This window comes from Hyperolius riggenbachi, chromosome 7, assembly GCF_040937935.1.
Source record: "Hyperolius riggenbachi isolate aHypRig1 chromosome 7, aHypRig1.pri, whole genome shotgun sequence".
Classification (NCBI taxonomy): domain Eukaryota; kingdom Metazoa; phylum Chordata; class Amphibia; order Anura; family Hyperoliidae; genus Hyperolius; species Hyperolius riggenbachi.
Window position 1 is genome coordinate 95356743 of NC_090652.1, and position 17989 is coordinate 95374731.

A 17989-nucleotide genomic window follows, 5' to 3' on the forward strand; every position below is an offset into this window, starting at 1 on the left:
CTGCATGCACAAGCACAGGCGCATGTCTGTCTTCTGCTCCCTCTAGTGCTGGCACCTCACTCTCCTCATGTAACTCTCCTTATGTAATCACGTTGCGGTAAGAGATGCTGGGCACTAGGGCGACTGGTGAACGGACGGACAGAAGCACAGCACAGTACTGGACTTCAGCTAGACGTGCTGCGCTATACTCTGCAGTTACACAATGGGCTGGGAGAGTGCAGGAAGGGGTGTACAATGAAATGTGACAGGATCGGCAGATTGTTTGTATCTCAGAGACTCCCTGTATTTTGCATTCACCCTATATGGCATATGGTTTATGTCCTCTGCTGTGTGGTTTTTTTTTTTTTTTTGGGGGGGGGGGGGGGGGGGTGACACAGGACTTCTTGCCTGGGATGGCAAAAAGGCTAGAAATGGCCTTGACAGTGGGACATACCTACCAACTTGGAACAGTCCCGGGCAAAACGGGATGGTTGAAAAGTATGTTAATCTGTGGCCGTGGTGGAGCGGGGAAGGTTAGGAGGCAGCTTCGGGTCAGTGACAGTGGAGCAGGAAGGGGGAGCAAGCAGCTTGGGATCAGTTGCTTAGGAGTGGGAAGGGAGAGGAAGCAGCAGAATTATGTGGAATTGGAGAGAGATGAAGCACCTGGGACTAGTGGCAGTGGGGCAGGAATGTGCATGGTTGTGCTCTCTTCTGTGAATGAGCATGGCTGCACTGGGCAGGATGCTGTGCTCCTGTGCAGTAGCATGAAGCTGCTTGGGCTTATTTTCGCCAAGCCTGGCCAGCTCTGTCCTAAGTGTGGCCAAAAACTTCCAGAGGGTCCTGGCGTGCAGCGGTGGTCTCGAGGAGGACATGGGTAGCCTCTGAAGGATCCAGGGGCTTCCCTCTAAACGCTGGGTGCTTGTGGGGGGGGGGGGGGGGAGGGAGGAAGGGATAAATGCTACATGCTGGTGGGGTGGGAAAAAAACGCTCGTGGGGGTGGGTGGGAAATGCTGCTGCGGTGGTGTGGGCAAAGCTGGTGGGGCGGGAGGGTGGAAAACTCACCTCGGGCCCTGTTCCTGTCACCGTGCTCCCTCCATAAGAGTTAGCATGGCGGAAGATACAGCTTCATACTCACCAGGCTCCGAGCTCCATCAGACGCTAGAGCACCAGCCACCAGGTCCACACTGTCTCCTCTGCAATTAATCAGGAAGTAGTGTGTGCGGCATTGCAGAGGAGACAGCATGAAATTGGCACTCTAGCGTCTGATGGAGCCTGGTGAGTGCAACACAGTTAAAGAGAAAGAGGCGCCCTGCGTTGTATAGAATGGATTAAAACGGGTTTAAAATCGAAAAAGGTGAGGTGGCTTACTTCAATAACGACACTCTTCTATGAACAAAGAATTTTATTTAGCACAGGCAACGCGTTTCCCAGGTCTTAGCCCGCTTCCTCAGGCCAATCACAGTCAATTAGAAGAAAACCCTATAGGAAAGGGAGGCTTGTTATTTAGGAGCCAAAGTGCTTAATAATGGGCATATCAGTTGTTCATTCTATGAAAATAATTTGCTTGTTTTAATATGCATATACTGGATATAGCAAACTCGGTCCTCAGGTCCCAGCAAATGTATCTGTATAAATATACAATGCATGACCAATTCTGATATAGTAAACGTTTAATATAGTAAACTTCTTTTCCTGGTCCCTTGGAGTTTACTACAAGGGGATTCTACAGCAGTGTAGCTGCGTTATACATATATTGTATCATGGTTGTTACACAATGCATATGGTGTGAACTTAGTTCTTAGGCTAGATACACAGTGGGCGTTGCATTGCGTTCCCTGTAAAAGCAGAAACACAACACAACAGAAAGGGAAAGTTACACAGCACATTATCCATGCATTGTGGTGCATACAGTGAAGCAAACCGTCAATAAATATTATTCTTCACTGTTAATGCCTTTGTTTTGCGGAAACGTACTGCATGCAGTGCATTAGGATGTTACATGCTATTTAAAGGACTTCTGAGGCCAAATGTAGAAAAAAAACGGAAAAAAGTTTGATACCTGCATCAGTTTGGAGGGCACGGAAGACGCCGTCCACGGCCTCCGACCTGGGCCGTGAGGTCGGGAGCCGTTCGGGGGGGCTATTGAGCAGCGGGGACCCGGCGGAACGGCACGGAGGGTGCGGATGGCATCCTCCGTGCCTTCCAAACTGATGCAGGTATCTAACTCTTTCATTTTTTTTTTCTACATTTGGCCTCGGAAGTCCTTTAACCGTACTGGCTGGACTGTGAACGTCGCATTGGTGGTGCATTGCAGTGAAGGAAGCTGCGTTACAATGCTGCGGTTATACCACACAACAATGTACCACTGAGAATGTAGCCTTTAAGCGGTATTAAACTCTGACATAATATTTCATAATAGACAAATATATGGGTGCTGCGTGTTACAACCAGGACTAAAGGATATTCTGTCCAAAGTGAATCCGTTCTCCAATGCCAGTGTCAGACAATGAAAGGAGGAAAGGTAGCATCCAGTGCAGCTCTCTCAGTGGTGGCATTTGACAAGTGTCTGTATCGGAAAAAGGAGAGAGAAGAGAGTGCCTCTATGGTGCAATACCGTTAATTCAGTTTGCAAAGTGCAAATGAAATGCACATACAAGATTGCATACATTTGCAGGAATCTCTCAGATGCTCGATGTTCCACTCCTCGGACGTCGACTGTGGCCATTGATTATTTCTGAACTGTATCTGATCTGCACAAACCATCAGGCGACTTGGTGGCCAATCCGATCCGATTCAGTGCCGCCAAGTTCATATAAGACCAACAGTGTGACCTATTTAGGGACAAAAATTGGTTGCATTGTTGATCACACATGCTTCAAGATGTTGGGCCGACTTGTTCATTTTGGTGCAGGGTGGGAACGGCGTGCAATTTCGCAACCATCGACAAAACCCCCGGCAATGTCCCCCCCGGTGCCCAGTGTAAAGTATACATTGCCTGTCCCTCCACTGCTCTGCACGCACTCCGCTGTGACATCACACGCGTGCCCTTACTAGGAAACCAAATGGGGCGCGTGTATGCAGGAAGGAGGAATCCTGGAAACTAGTAGGGGACAAGCGCAGGCCGCAGACAGGTAATGTATACTTTACACTGGACGCCAGGGGGGGGAGGGGTCATTTTTAATTAGGGGACAGGGTCAGGGCGGCGATGCAGACGGATGCGGTACACAAGGCCGATTCCGGATCGATTTCAGCATGAAATTGATCCGCAATCTGCCTGCGGTGTATGGGCAGCTGACAGATCTCTCTTATCAGATTCGATCAGAGAGAGATTTGTCTCTTGTTCAAATCTGCCCATCATCGCTAGATGTATGGCTACCTTTAGAAGGATTTGTAAAGGGCCCATTGGCAGCACTTCCTCAAAACAGGCTGCACTCAAATTGACTACCTACATAAATGTGCAGATCTCGAAATACTAGCTAAATTACACAACTTGCATTCAAAACAGAGACTGTAAAGAAGGGTGTTAGTTTTACCAAACAGTATGTGCACAGATCCATTTTATGCTCAATAATGGAATAATCATAATGTAAACTGCCCTATGTTTTGTAAAATGCAATTTCTGATGCTTTAGGTAATAATCGGATGGTTGTATCTACGGATGAAACGGCTGCAGAACAGCTGAGCAACCTTACTGGAGAAGCTGCTCAGACAACTGCAAAGTAAGTGATGTGGTACAGCCATTTATTTGATAGCAGCAAGCAATTACGCCTCATATTCAAGCTGGAGTGCTCTTGACTGAAGCGGCTGGTTGGGGCAATCTTGGCTAAAAGGGTGGCATTAGTACAGGTGTCCACCGGGGTTGCTTAGTGATCTGACATGCCTGATCAAGTGACAGTTAACAGCCAAGTCCATGGCTCTCCTTACCTTGTCCGTGGAAGCTGCATGCCCCGCACTGTCGTCCCTCCTCCATAGAGATAGACAGAGGCTGTTTCCAAGCAATGCATCTGTACAGCAACGGGGCCCCGCAGTGTCACCTGCAGAATTAAGTTTTGGCCCAAATTGGAAAGGTGGTTCTCCAGACTTGCATAGATTTTCTCTACTTGTTACAAACTAATATGACTGAGAGTTGCGACTAGTAAAGCACCATGGGGACACTCATTTTTTTTTTTTATGAACTTTTTTTTTTCAACTGTTGTATTAGCTCTTTATTGGTCCTGTGCTTGTAATATTGTAATAATCACTACTAAAGGTGCTTTATATGGTATTAATCATTAACAAACTGTTCAGCATCCCCTTCTTCCACCACTGACACTGTGGTTGTCCTTGGCAGGTTTTGGTGCGCCGTATCAATTGTTATGTATAGAGTCCTGGGAAGGGAGGGGGGGGGGGGGGGGTGATGCTTTAGTTCTTAAAGTGAACCGAGCACCTTTTTTAGCACTCAGGACATTTCTATAGCACATGAAAAATGCATGTCAACAATCTGTTTCATTATTAAAATAAACTTTCATTTTACCTTGTATTTTACATTCAAAGTAGTTTTATTAGCCTGTTTCAGCAGGCCTGCCTGGCCGTCCCCAGCCTCAGAGATTTCAGGAGCTAATTACCAGGAAGTAAACAATACCTTTTCATCAACAAAGGGGGTGGGTAATTAGGACTGTTTCTTCAAAGACATTGTGCATGTCAATGTGTCAAGATAGCATCTCTGACTTCTGTAAATAAGGAATGTGAGGAGGGGAGGGAGGAACATGGCAACTTCTATGCCAGGAGAGATTCCAGTGAAAGAGAATGTGCTCAGTTCCCTTTAAAGCGGACCCAGACTCTAGCACGGCACACAGTAAAAAGTCTTTATTCCACATATATTTGCTGGAAAAAAAATCACTTCTCTGTGTTTTGTGTTTTTTATCCAGATCCAAATGCTGAAGTAGTTCTTATCAGCAACTGTGAATAGACTGCAGGAGACCTTTTCTGTAGAAGCTCTCCATAACATAACACTAAGACTCCTTGCAAAAGTGAAAGCAAGTAAAACATCAGTTTTTTTTAAGGATTTCCAAAAAATGTAACGAAGTTTTTTTTTTCCCCAGAAAGGTTATCATGCTGTAGCTAATCTTTTAGTGCAGAGAGAAAGTTCTAAGTTTAGTTCCACTTTAAGTCAAGAATATGAAACCGCAAAAAAAGCTGCCATGAATCATGCAGTAACTCCAAATTAGAAATTTGATGCTCCATATGTACATATGCTTTCATTGTTGAGTGTAATTAAATGCAAAATTAAATCAAAACTTGTCATGGTAATTAAATGTTTGTGAAGCATGATGAGATAAACTAATGTCAGCAAAATCCTAAAAAAATTAAATAAAAATTAAGGAAATTGAGTGAATCAGACCCACACTCTAAGCCACCTACAGAGAGGCAGCGGGTAGAACTCCAGTATTGAGCCCAAAGCAGGGTGGCCATAAATCTTACTTTGCATGGTGGGCAAAGAGGGCCCATTAAGCGTACCTTACGCCGACCTTATAGAATGTTCCTGGATTTTGATGGTAGTCCTGCCCACCCTCATTAATCCATCACTGAAATGATGACCGTATGATGGAATTTTTGGACACATGGAGCAACTGATACAACACACAGTTAATGTGCCTGCTTGGATATGGGTGTGATGTGTGGTTTCATATACAGACAGTAGTTAACAGGTCTAATTCATCTTTGTTTTTCTGTTCCAGTTCCTTGCAGACTGATGGCAACAATTCATACAATAACAGTTACTTGGGCATAATCTTTACTGCTGCACCCCCTTCTACTACTGGAGTGAGGAAAGTATGGCATGAAAATATCAAGCAGGATCTTAGAAACCATTTGATCTGTAAAATGTAAGTGAATTACAGAGGAAAGTGATATTGGGTTATAACATTTGTGAGTGTTGTTAAAGGACTTCCGAGGCCAAAATCTGCCCCCAAAACGTAAAAAAAAAGTTAACTACCTGCGGCTGTGCAGCTCTAGGGCCAACCCCCCGATCCAGCGTGGATCAGAGGGTTGGCCCTAGAGCTGCGCAGCCGCAGTAGCGGCTATGCGGACTGCGCAGCCGTGGCCAGCTCCGGCGGCCATCTTTATGCAGGCTGCAGGTACCGACCCGGACCTTGGGGTCGCAGCCTTTCGGGGGGGCTATTGAGCAGAGGGGACCAGGCGGAACGGCACGGAGGGCGCGGATGGCGTCCTCCGTGCCTTAGAAAGTCATGCAGGTAGTTAACTTTTTTTTACGTTTTGGGGGCAGATTTTGGCCTCGGAAGTCCTTCAATGCCTAATGTTGGTCCATGTGGCCTGAATCACATGGGAGGCTGAAAGTAGTGAATTCACCACAGGTCAGCTGCTCCTGTGAACCAGCCGTCACTTAATTTGGTCGGTGGAAAGGTGGCCACTGTATCAGAATAACTTTTATTCGCCAAGTACGCCAATAAACGTACCTGGAATTATTTGTGGTTCACATGGCCATGGCAGTGAAAAACATATGACAAACATAGCATTGACATTAAAAAAAAGGGATTACATTATGCAGAAGCACCTTCTTTCCTCAAGCAGCCCTCCTGTTGAACTAGACTCTGCTGACTCCGCCCCATGTGGCTTAACTCAGCCACACACCCTGAACTTCTAAAGCACCTCCTGTGCAGCCCTGTTCCACACTCCGGCTGCTATTGAGTTCCTTATCCTTGTCCCCTACACTCTAGTACATGTCCTCATGCATGTATCAATGTAACCCCTTTGTTATATGTTAATGCTATGTTTGTTTTTCACTGCCGTGGCCATGCGAACCACAAATAATTCTGGGTACGTTTACTGGCGTACTTGGCGTATAAAGGTCATTCTGGAGGGGATGGTTCTGTAACAGCGCCCCAACAGGAGGAGCTCAAAGTAGTGGCTGCCTGAGTGAGAGGGATTGAACAATTCTAGTGGTATGAAGGAGATCTAGGGGTGGTAGGGGAGAACCAATATATATACAGTATATATATATATTTATATATATATATATATATATATATATATATATATATATATATATATATATATATATATATATTTGACTGTGTTAATCACCCTTAGAGTTTATGCTTGTCGCTAGCGGTAGCTCCTGCATACCAGGCTATAATGGAGGAGCAGAGGATAGATTCGACTGTGGCGGTGTAAAAGCTCGTAAGCAAGTTTAGTGGCATGCCGAATTTTTGCAGTTAGCGCAGGAAGTATAGTGTCTGCTTTGCCTTCTTCTGAATTTTGGTGCTGTTCTGCCACCATCTCTGGTTACTAGCTATAGTAGTTCCAAGGAACCGCACGCATGGTACCCTGGAGACCTCAGCCCCATTTATCAGCACTGTTAGCACTGTCAGCTCAACAGTCTTTGCCATGTTAAGGATGAGTTTATTGTCCCTGCACCATTTACAGATCCTCTCAATCCCCCTGCGGTAGGCATACTCCCCGTTTCGGCCCGATGAAGCCGATAAGCGTTTTGTCATCCACGAATTTAATAGCTGTAATGGAGTCCGTGAATGAGGTACAGTTCTTGGTGTACAGTGAGAACAGGAGTGGGGAAAGTACACACCCTTGCGATGCACCTACATTGGTGATTCTCTCGCTGGAGACACGGTTAACCACCTGAGCGGTATGGACGAGCTCAGCTCATTCATGCCGCCACAGGGGATCGCATGGCCCTGGGTGGGTTTTGTTTTTATAAAAATTATTTTATATCATGTAGCTAGCACTTGGCTAGCTACATGTGTCTCCCGATTGCTGCCGGCACCTTCTGATACCCCCGATTGCTGCCCTTATACATACCTCCCCCCGGAACCTGCGATGGCGCAGCCTCTCCAATAGCCTTCAGGCATCGCTATGGGGAGGATCGTGACTGCGCATGACGCCGATGACGTCAGACGTCATGTCCGATCGTCGCCATAGCGATGACAGAAGCTGTTCGGGGAAGATGCAGTTCTCGCGGGATTGTGGCTAGGTAAATATAGCCGGCAGCAATCGGGGGGATCATAGCGGTGCCGGGGGACTTGGGCCGCATGTGTAGCTAGCCTAGTGCTAGTTACACTATTTAAAACAACAATTCCCCTCCAGCGGATGCATGTCTGCAAACATTGAACGCCAGGGAGGTTAACAAGCTTAACCCACTGCGTTCTGTTGGAGAGGAAGTCTCTGAGCTACCCACAGAGGGCAGAGTCGACTCCGAGTTGCTTAAGATTTTCGAGCAGGATGTCCTGGCAGATGGTGTTGAAAGCAGAGCCAAAGCACAGGAACAGGATCCTGGCATAGGAGTCTGGTCTGTCTAGGTGTTCCGCCATGTACGCCAGGCTGACATTTATGGTGGCTACTACTGGCTACTGCAGTGGCTGGAAATTGTAATGGTTAAGGGCTCTGCCTCTGACACAGGAGACCTGGGTTCAAATCTCGGCTCTGCCTGTTCAGTAAGCCAGCACCTATTTCAGTAAGGAGTTTCTTGGGCAAGTCTCCTTAACACTGCTACTGCCTACTGAGTGCGCTGTAGTGGCTGCCTCGCAAGCGCTTTGAGTCCGACAGGAGAAATGCCCTATACAAATACTGCAATTATTATACAAATACTATTTTATTATTATTACTGACCTGTTTGCCCTGTATGCAAATTGATGTGGGCCCAGAAGGTAATTGATGAAGTGTTTCAGGTAGACCAGCCTGAAAACACTTCATCAATTACCCTAGCTTTTTGGGGAGTGTGGTGATTGTGGACCTCTTAAGCAGGAGGGGACCTTGCCTCCCAAAAGGGACCTGTTGTATATGGAGGTGAGGACAGTGGCCAGCTGGTCTGCACAGGTTTTCAGGCAGAAAGAGGACACTTCGCCCGGGCCAAAAGCTTTCGTGGGGTTAAGTGTGCAGAGGTGCCGTAGCACAGCTACCTACAGGACTGCAGCTGGCGCTGGGGCACCGCTCGCACTTGGGGAGGGTGGGGCCACCGAAGTCATGACCGACTGGTTGGGTTGTCGGAGAATGGACATGACCCTGATTAGGGGCCATGTCCATTCTTAACAAAAGGAAGTAGTAAAAGTATGTAAAAATAAAAAGTGAACTCTTCCTGTTAAATCAGGTTAGTGTTTGCAGAGCTATCTAGTGGCAACAAAGTAAAATTACACACACACTTTTAATATGTATTTTATAAGACTATATTATTATTTTACTACATAGGGGGTTATAATTATAGACCAGACACAAAAAAAACCCAGAAAAATTACACCTATATTTCCAAATAGTATATTGTCACCATATATTGCAATAGGGACATCATTGAAATGGAGTAATAACCGGGACAAATGGGCAAATAAAATACGTGGGTTTTAATGGTAGCATGTTTTATTTTACAACTATAATGGCTGAAAACTGAAAAATGTTGTTTTTTCATTTTTTTTCCTTGCATATCATTCCCGTTAAAATGCATTTAGCCCCAGTATAGCTAGCATAGTGCCCCAGTATAGCTAGCATAGTGCCAGTATGGGTAGGTGGGTAGGTAGTTAGTGCCCCTCCCCGCAGCTGCCTCTGCTATTACCTTAGGCGGCGCCGCTTCCTCTATCCCCGTCCTGCTCCGATTAATTCACAGCAGCGCGCCCCTCGCTGCTGTGATGACGGAGGAAACCATAGAGAGCGGCTTCCTGTAGCGGCGATGCCGTTACTATGGGAACCGTTCTCTATGGTTTCCTCCGTCATCACAGCAGCGAGAGGGGCGCTGCTGTGAATTAGTTAGTTATCGGAGCAGGACGGGGATAGAGGAAGCGGCGCCGCCTAAGGTAATAGCAGCGGTGGCCGCGGGGGGAGCAGAGAGGGGCACCACCTACCCATGACTCGCAAGCAAGCTGACCCCCCCACTTTTGGTCCACTTTTGGGGGGTGAAAAATTCGGCTTGCTTGCGAGTATATTCGGTAGAATAACATAATTCTTAGCAAAATGTACTACCCAAAGAAAGCCTAATTGGTGGCAAAAAAAACCTGAGGTATAGATAATTTTGTTGTGATAAGTAGTAATAAAGTTATTGGCGAATAAAAGGGAGGAGTACTGACAGGTGAAAATTGCTCTGGTCCATTTGGGTAAAAACCTCTTGGGGGTGTAGTGGTTAAGTTGTCATGTTTTCAAATATCCTGGGTCACAACAGATCGTAATCTGCATTGCTGCCATGCCTGTGATTTACTGATTGCATCCATTGCAAGATATATATATGTATGTGTGTATGTATATATGTGTATATGTATGTATATATGTGCATATGTGTGTGTGTGTGTATATATATATATATATATATATATATATATATATATATCCAGTTGGAATAGAAAGTTATCTCTGTGGGCAGTTTCTTAATCGTTTAACAGCCCTCCCAGGGCGTCTTTGAGTGGCATAAACCATTTTGCTGCCTCATGCAGCTATGCAGAGCGGCGCAGGGAGATTTTTTGTATATTTACCTGTTCTGGGCGACTGGATTGGCTTCTCCTCTCCCTCCATCTGTGGTGATACATTCCCGACATCCTCTTCTAACGTCTGGTCATATGGTATGACGTGATCATAACCCAGGGGATGGTGTCAGCGCTGCAGCACCGCCCGGTGGTGGAAGAGGGGTGATGAAAGAGACTCTTCCACCACCTGGTGGCGCTGCAATGCTGACACCATCCACTAGGTTACGATCACATGTCATATCATGTGATCGGAACTCAGAAGAGGATGTCGGCATTGCAGCGCTGCAAGTGGAGTGAAGGAGAGGAAAAGCCAATCCCAGGCCAGGGAAGGCACACTTCCACAGAAAAAAAAATTAGCTCAGCAGCGCATATACAGTTTTGCTGTATGTGGCTTCTAATGGGTTAAGAGAGCAGTCAAACACTTGCTAATTTATGGAGGCTGGATTGTGTACTTGTTAAAGAGAACCAGAGACGAAGAACCCTTATGTATTTTATTACATTTATCAGTGGCAACATGACAGTAAACACCTACCCTGCTTTTAGTTTCATTCTTATCTGCTTAATTAGTCTATTAGCAACTGTGATAAGAATCCCCAACTGGCTCAGTCTAGGTTTGACCTGGAATCATTCTAGTCACTGTTCTGTGGAGTCTTTTCAAGCCCAAGCCTGCCACCTCCTGGCTCAGATTTCCTGCTTTGCATACTGAGAGCTGTGATGACATGGGAGGGGCTGCTGCTGCTGAGAGAGAAGCTCTGAACAGACAAGTGTGGCTGCAATATGATCCCTGTGTGCTCTGTGTGCACTAGATAATGATGATGACTGCAGTTTCATTCCTATGAGAGACACTTCCTACAGGCAGCTGTACATCACACCAAAATGAAAGCACACAGATGAAAGGCTGCAGCAGCCTTTCTCATATAGCCTAGATAGCAGCCTAGTCTCATATAGCCTAGACAGCACATCCAGAACAACTCATAACCCGGAAGGAGAAGGGATATGAGCCGGCGGCCATATTTGATTTTTCCTGGAGCAATAATGGATAAAAAACACTAAAAAAGGCACACCAGAGCGGCGAAATGATCAGGTAGAGCATTTATTCTTTACAAGCTATCGACTGATATGTTTATTTTGTATGAAACGTTCATCTCTGGTTCCCTTTAAAGACACCACCTTTAGCAAAGGGTTTGAATCCTGGCTGGAGCCAGTTGCCTGTTCAGTAAGGAGTCCTTGAGCACAACTCTTAACACTTTAGGGAGCCCTAGTCCCTAGTGTCTGCCTGTCCCTAGTCTCTATGGACTATGTCCTTATGTCCCTAGTGGCTTCCAGTAGCTCTCAAGCTCTTTGAGTAGGACAAGAGAAAAGCACTATGCAAATATGAATGTTCTTATTAATTTACAAACCTTTGAACAGACACCACTGGATCAATAATGACCCAAGTAAAGGGTGCATTATGCTACATGTGTGCAAGCATGATTCCCTTTTCTAAACTACCTGTTCTAAAAGATTAAAATATGGAACCAAACATTTCTTACTATATTTTGATATAATCCAGGTCAGAGAGGCAACCTTTTTCCAACTACTGTAATAAGACACTAAGGGCCCGTTTCCACTAGAGCGAATCCGCAAGCGTTGTCTGCATGCGGATTCGCATAACCAATACAAGTGGATGGCCCTGTTTCCACTTGTCAGTTTTTTCCTACGTTTTTCTGTGCAGGATTTTTCTGCACGGTAGAGCCTGCAGAATTCGCCTGCGTGTGGAATGCAGGCGATTCACAGGCAATGTATTTGATAGGGAAATCGCACATGCGTTTTTTGCGAATTCACACGAAAACTAATGTAAATTGAACCAGGCAGTGACATGGTTAAAATCGCTGATAGCCTGCCTATGCGAAATCGCGGCAAAAGACGCACCTGGAATCGCATCCGCATGCGATTTTGTCAGCGGTGGAATCCCGGCGATTCGCACCGCACTAGTAGAAACGAGCCCTTAAAGTAGTCTGAAAGCCAGCATTTCTACTTTGTTCCAAAAGATACCTCACAGCTTGAAAGCTACTATCCCAGAAAAAATTCTAGCAGAACATCACTGAAATGGTTAAACAAAGTACTTTCTCCTGCTATTCAGCTTCAAATCCGCATCCAAACTGGAGATAACAGTATCTTATTTACTTGTTAAACACAAATGTATCAACACTGGAATGTAAACAAACACTCTCTGAGAAACTGTCTCTGCTTCAGGCACACACAGTGTTCAGAACAGCTCATTAGAAGATTTTAATATATAATAAAAAGCAGTTAGAATAGAAAAATAATAAAATGCAATGCCAGCTTTCAGGGCAAGAAAAACTACACTTTGGAAACTCGTAATTTGTAAACAGACAATATTACGTATGCACATAAGCAAATATAACTGTATGAATAATAAAAAGTAGGAAAACACATTTTTATTCAATGTTATGTCAGAGTTTCAGACCACTTTAAGAAATTTCCAGTCCACCTAATGTTCTCCAACTTGTGTCTGTAATTGCAGTGTTCAAGCAATCATCCCCACTTGTAACCCAGCTGTCCTGAAGGATCAACGTATGCACAATATTGAGGCTTATGCTCAGAAAGTTGAGGGTGAATATTATGAGTCTGCCAACAGCCGGGTATGTATCTTTACACTCAAGCAGGTAATATACAACTGAATCATGTAAACACATTGTACTAGCACTGTCATTGTTTCATATTTTATCTTGATGCAGAATATCAGGTTAATCAGCACAGATCTGAGATCCTGCCTACCTGTGCAACCACATGACTGGTAATGATCCTAGCTCCTCCCAAATCCCAGCTGAAACTCCACTCCCCTGGTATACTCACGCTGATTGAATCTGCTGTGAAATCAATACCACAAACGCTAACCGATCGACCGATTGCCATCTGACATCAATTGATTCAGTCGATCGATCCTGATGGAAAATTTTGCTCAATCTCCCGCTGGTCAGGAGAGCATTGCTAGCAGCGTTCGATTATTTGGTGATGTCTGACGCATAGCGGCAGCAAAACATCACCTGTCCGACCGGCGCGAATCCCCAGGATCCATGCTGTCTCTCACTTCTTCCGGCTCGTCTCTTCTTAACTTCCTGACATGTCCTGTGACAAGCCAAAGTTCAAACAGTAGAGCACCCTCTACTGTTAGAATTTCCGCTAGTCACAGGACAAGACAGGAAGAGAAGAGGGGAAGAAGTAAGACAGCACGAATCCCGGGGACTCACGCTGCCCGGACAGGTGATGTATTGCGGCTGGCCGAAGGAGCCTGAATGAGGGAAGGCCAGGGGATGGCGAGGCAAGCGGCGGCTCCACAAGTTTTGAATCTATTTCATTCTGAAATCGATTCAAACCTGTGTGCAGTGTATGGACAAAATTGCATCCCTCTTTGATAAGATTAGATCAGAGAGGGATCTATCTGTTGGTCGATCTGGTGGCCATCTAATAGTGTATGGCCACCTTTACTGTGGCCGCATGGATTGGGACTCAATCCCTCAGGTGATAGTTTGCTGACAAGTGCTGTACAGAGGTGTTGCTAGCCTACAGACTAGTGATGCATCCTGTTGCTTAGGAGTTGGGATGAGGGACAATGCTGGATGCACCTCAGAATGGTAGGGGTAAGGAAGAAAACAATGGTCTTGGCCAGTGCTTGGCCAAGATGATCTGACACTCCGGAACTTTTAGGAACAGATGAGGGAAGATCTAGGCTGCCATACATATGCCAGATTCTCAGCAGAGGTGGCCCCAACCAGCCTCTTCAGCTGCGAACCATTGAGTGTGTGTACAAAGGCTTTACCCAATTAATTATTTTACTTCTTTAGCTGTCTGGGAGTCTTGTACCTCTCAGTTGACATGCACTATAGAGGCAAATCGGTTAATTTAGGCAGACTTGCTCCAACCAAATTGTCTTTTGGAGAAAAATAGAATCCTTTCTATGTCAGAACAGCACCAGTTTTGTATAGCACCTTAAAAGGGTTCTGTGGCCTTAAAAAAAACCCCAAAAAGTGTCACTTACCTGGGGCTTCTACCCGCCCCTACAGCTATCAAGTCCCACATTGTCACTGAAGCCCCCTCCGTTCCTCACCGCGTTTCAGCCAGCAATTATTCATCTACTATTCATCTATTCATCAACTAACTAACCTGCGCAGTAAGCTCCCGATGACGTGCATGGGAGCAAGGACGCTGGTAGCCATGGCCGCACAGCTGCAGTGCTATTTGTCTAGTTAGATGAATAATTGCCAGGTGACCCGTGGCGAGGAACGGAGGGAGCTTCAGTGACGGTGTGGGACTTAATAGCTGGAGGAGGCCGGTAGAAGCCCCAGGTAAGTGACACTTTTTGGGTTGTTTTTTTAAAGGCCACAGAACCCCTTTAATGCTTGGCTGTTCACGCATCAGGCACTGGACATCAGCCTGAATAAGTTGGTTTTATATCCCCACAAAACTGAAACGCGTTGCCGGAGTGCAAATAACATTTGTTAATTTTGTTTAATTAATTCCATGTTATCCCTGAGGTAAGTCACCTCCCCTTTTCCTTTTATTACATTTTATGCATTTTTGGGTACCTGATGTTGGCCTCATCAAAAGTGAACTGATTCTAAATTGCAATAAAAAAAAATTCAAAACATATCTATATAGGAATAAAATGTCCTATTTCACAGATAATAGCCATAATTAAGCACTTCACTGCCATAAAAATAAAGCCCAGTGTGTAGTTGTGTCCCCAGTGTGACGTCCAGCTGAATCATGATGCAACAGTTTTAATCTGGTTATAGCTGATTGATCCACCTATTTTCAACTTTAAATTTTTATACAATAACTAGAAGCCATACACAGTTCTCTCTGAGGTGGACGCAAGTAGATGAACAAGGATAAGAGTCATCGTCCTATTATACTTATTTGCATATGGAGAAATGAGCAATAGATGGTTCAGTGTGGCATCATGATACAAATAAAGTCTAATGAGCTGCAATAACAAAAGCATAGACCCAACATAAAATAAAAGAGAAGAAAAAAATAAATAAGAAAAACAAACAGAAATATAGTGTCCAACTCGTCAGTTTGCATTAGTATCAGAACAATGGTTGTATTCCTGTGGGTGCTTTCAGGCGGGGAACGTGCAACAAAGATCTGCTCTGCTCTATCCCGAGAAGTGGCAGGTACCACACGGCACATTTTCAATCTACCTATTTTCATGTATCTTCCAGGATGAGTACTACCATTTACTAGCGGAAAAAATCTATCAGATTCATAAAGAATTGGCGGAGAAGAGAATAATACGGATGCAGAAACAAGTGAACTCCTTTCACATACTTCCATCAGTCCTTCCACCCCCTTTCCCGCCACAATAAGCTGCGGCCTGGGCTGTGTCTCTGCCATCCAGTCAACCTGCCTACAAGAGTCTAATCGATCTGACTTTTTCACGTTCCAATTTGGAACTGTTCATGTATGTATATTGTTGCTCTTGTTCTTTGCTTTTGTAAACTGCATGCTTGTGCAACTATCTCTATTTCCTACTTGAGCTATGTACAGTATCTAACCCAATTCTGGCAGGACCCAGCCAGGCATGGCAAAAATAGTGGAAAATTGTATACTTACCTGACGGTAAATTTCCTTTCCTGATGTGTCTATGGCAGCACACTGGGTAGTGGCCCCACCCCTACTACCCCATAGGACAAGTAAATATTTGTGGCCAGGCAAGGCTCGCTGTCTTTGTAACTATAATAATCACCGAATAGGTAGGTGGGATCCCATGTGCTGCCATGGACGCATCAGGAAAGGAAAATTACCGTCAGCTAAGTATACAATTTTCCACTTTCCTTATGCTCCCATGGCAGCACATTGGGACCTAACTAGAAAGTAAATAAGGGAGGGAGACATCTGATTGCATGATGAACAGAAGAATTTTATTCCACAGAAGCTAAAGAGGAGATAACAGCTCTCCCAAATTCCACAGATGTGGACGAAGAAACATCAACTTTGTAATGTGATATAAATGTATTTAAAGAGAGACTGAAGCGAAAAAAAATATATGATATAATGAATTGGTTGTGTACTATGAATAATTACTAGAAGATTAGCAGCAAAGAAAATATTCTCATACTTTTATTTTCAGGTATATAGTGTTTTTTCTAACATTGCATCATTCTATAATATGTGCAGATTACACAACACTCAGCATTCAAAATGATTCTTTCAGAGCAGTCTGTGAAGTAATGACCTCTCCTCTAGCAGAGGAAAAGTAAATAGTCCAGGAACAGTTGAGATAATAAAAGTCAGATAACAGCCCTCTCCACGACTTTAAAAGTGGTAGAGCTTAATGGCTTTTTTGCATAGAGATTAGACTGATGTATCTGATCTTAATGTTCTATTTCTTAGCTGTACTATGCATACAAATCAAAATATCATAATTTTTTTTTCGCTTCAGTGTCTCTTTAAGGAACTCCAATTTGCTGCTTGACAAATTTTGAGAGGGGAAACTTTAGCGAACGCTGCCCAAGACGTTGAGACATCACGTGTTGGGTGCGCCCTTATTTCATCTGGAGGTGGCAAACTGACAGCCCAATAAGCACTTGGCATTGTTTTTACAAGCCAAGAAGCTATGGTACGAGTGGAGGCACATTGACCCCTCCTGTATCCTGTCGGTATTACAAATAGATGATCAGATTTCCTGAAATTTTCAGTAGCAGATAGGTAAGCTTTGAGCTACATCCAGTGTATGCAAACACCGTGTAAGGCTCTTTGCAGCTAAGAGCTTGCAATTCAGAAATCCTGCGAGCAGGGGTTATTGCAACAAGAAATATAGTCTTTAGAGTAAGGTTCCATAGTGTACAGTCCTCAAGGGGCTCAAACGGCATGTTCATCAGATAGACCAAGGAAAGATCCCATTTGGGAAAGGTTGACTTCCTTGGTGGTCTCAACTTCAAGATTGCTTGGAGAAATTGTTTCACCAGTAGAATATAAGCCCAACGATGGTCTGTCAGGGCAGATAGGGCGGAAATCAGTTCCTTGAGGGCATGATACCCTAAACCAGGGGTCGGGAACCTATGGCTCGCGAGCCACATATGGCTCTTTTGACCCCTGCATATGGCTCTCTGGCTCCCTAAAACACGTGCGACGGAGCGGGTATGGAGATCGTGTTAATTTTAAAATTTTAAATCAATCTGCCGCCGCCTCCTTGCCTGCCTCTAGCTTTACATCTCCGCCTCCCCCTGCGACGGAACCGACTCCCCTACTAGCCTTGCAGACTCATTGGGCATCCAGCCGTCGCGGCCAGCGTATTGTAGCTCCACCCCCATTGCAGTGCAGGGACTGGTGGCTGCGGCCAGTGATGACGTCAGCCAAGCCCGCGCTGTGGAACTCCGCGGTGTTTGAAGAGCTGACTGGAAGCTGCCTAGCCTGGTGAGTGAGCATAGCATTTGTGGGGTCTGCTGTCAATCTCATTGTATGTGCGGGGTCAGCTGCCAATAAGATTGCATTTGTGGGGAAATGTGCTGCCAATCTCATAGCATTTGTGGGGTCTGCTACCAATC

At 45.1% G+C, this 17989-nt stretch overlaps 1 protein-coding gene across 2 annotated transcripts in view; it reads left to right on the forward strand.

Annotated features, from left to right (window-relative positions):
- The window catches only part of LOC137524477 (histone lysine acetyltransferase CREBBP-like), a 28149-nt gene extending 11607 nt beyond the window's left edge, over positions 1–16542 (forward strand). Inside the window, exons 3-6 of one of the 2 annotated variants that reach the window (XM_068244387.1) lie at positions 3611–3698; positions 5697–5843; positions 12961–13078; positions 15665–16540. In XM_068244387.1, coding sequence (XP_068100488.1) covers positions 3611–3698; positions 5697–5843; positions 12961–13078; positions 15665–15808 — 497 coding nt within the window. In that variant the 3' untranslated portion in view covers positions 15809–16540. Of the gene's footprint in view, positions 1–3610; positions 3699–5696; positions 5844–12960; positions 13079–15664 lie in introns of both variants that reach the window. The other variant, XM_068244388.1, reaches the window with a different exon arrangement.
- Positions 16543–17989: the final 1447 nt, after the last annotated feature.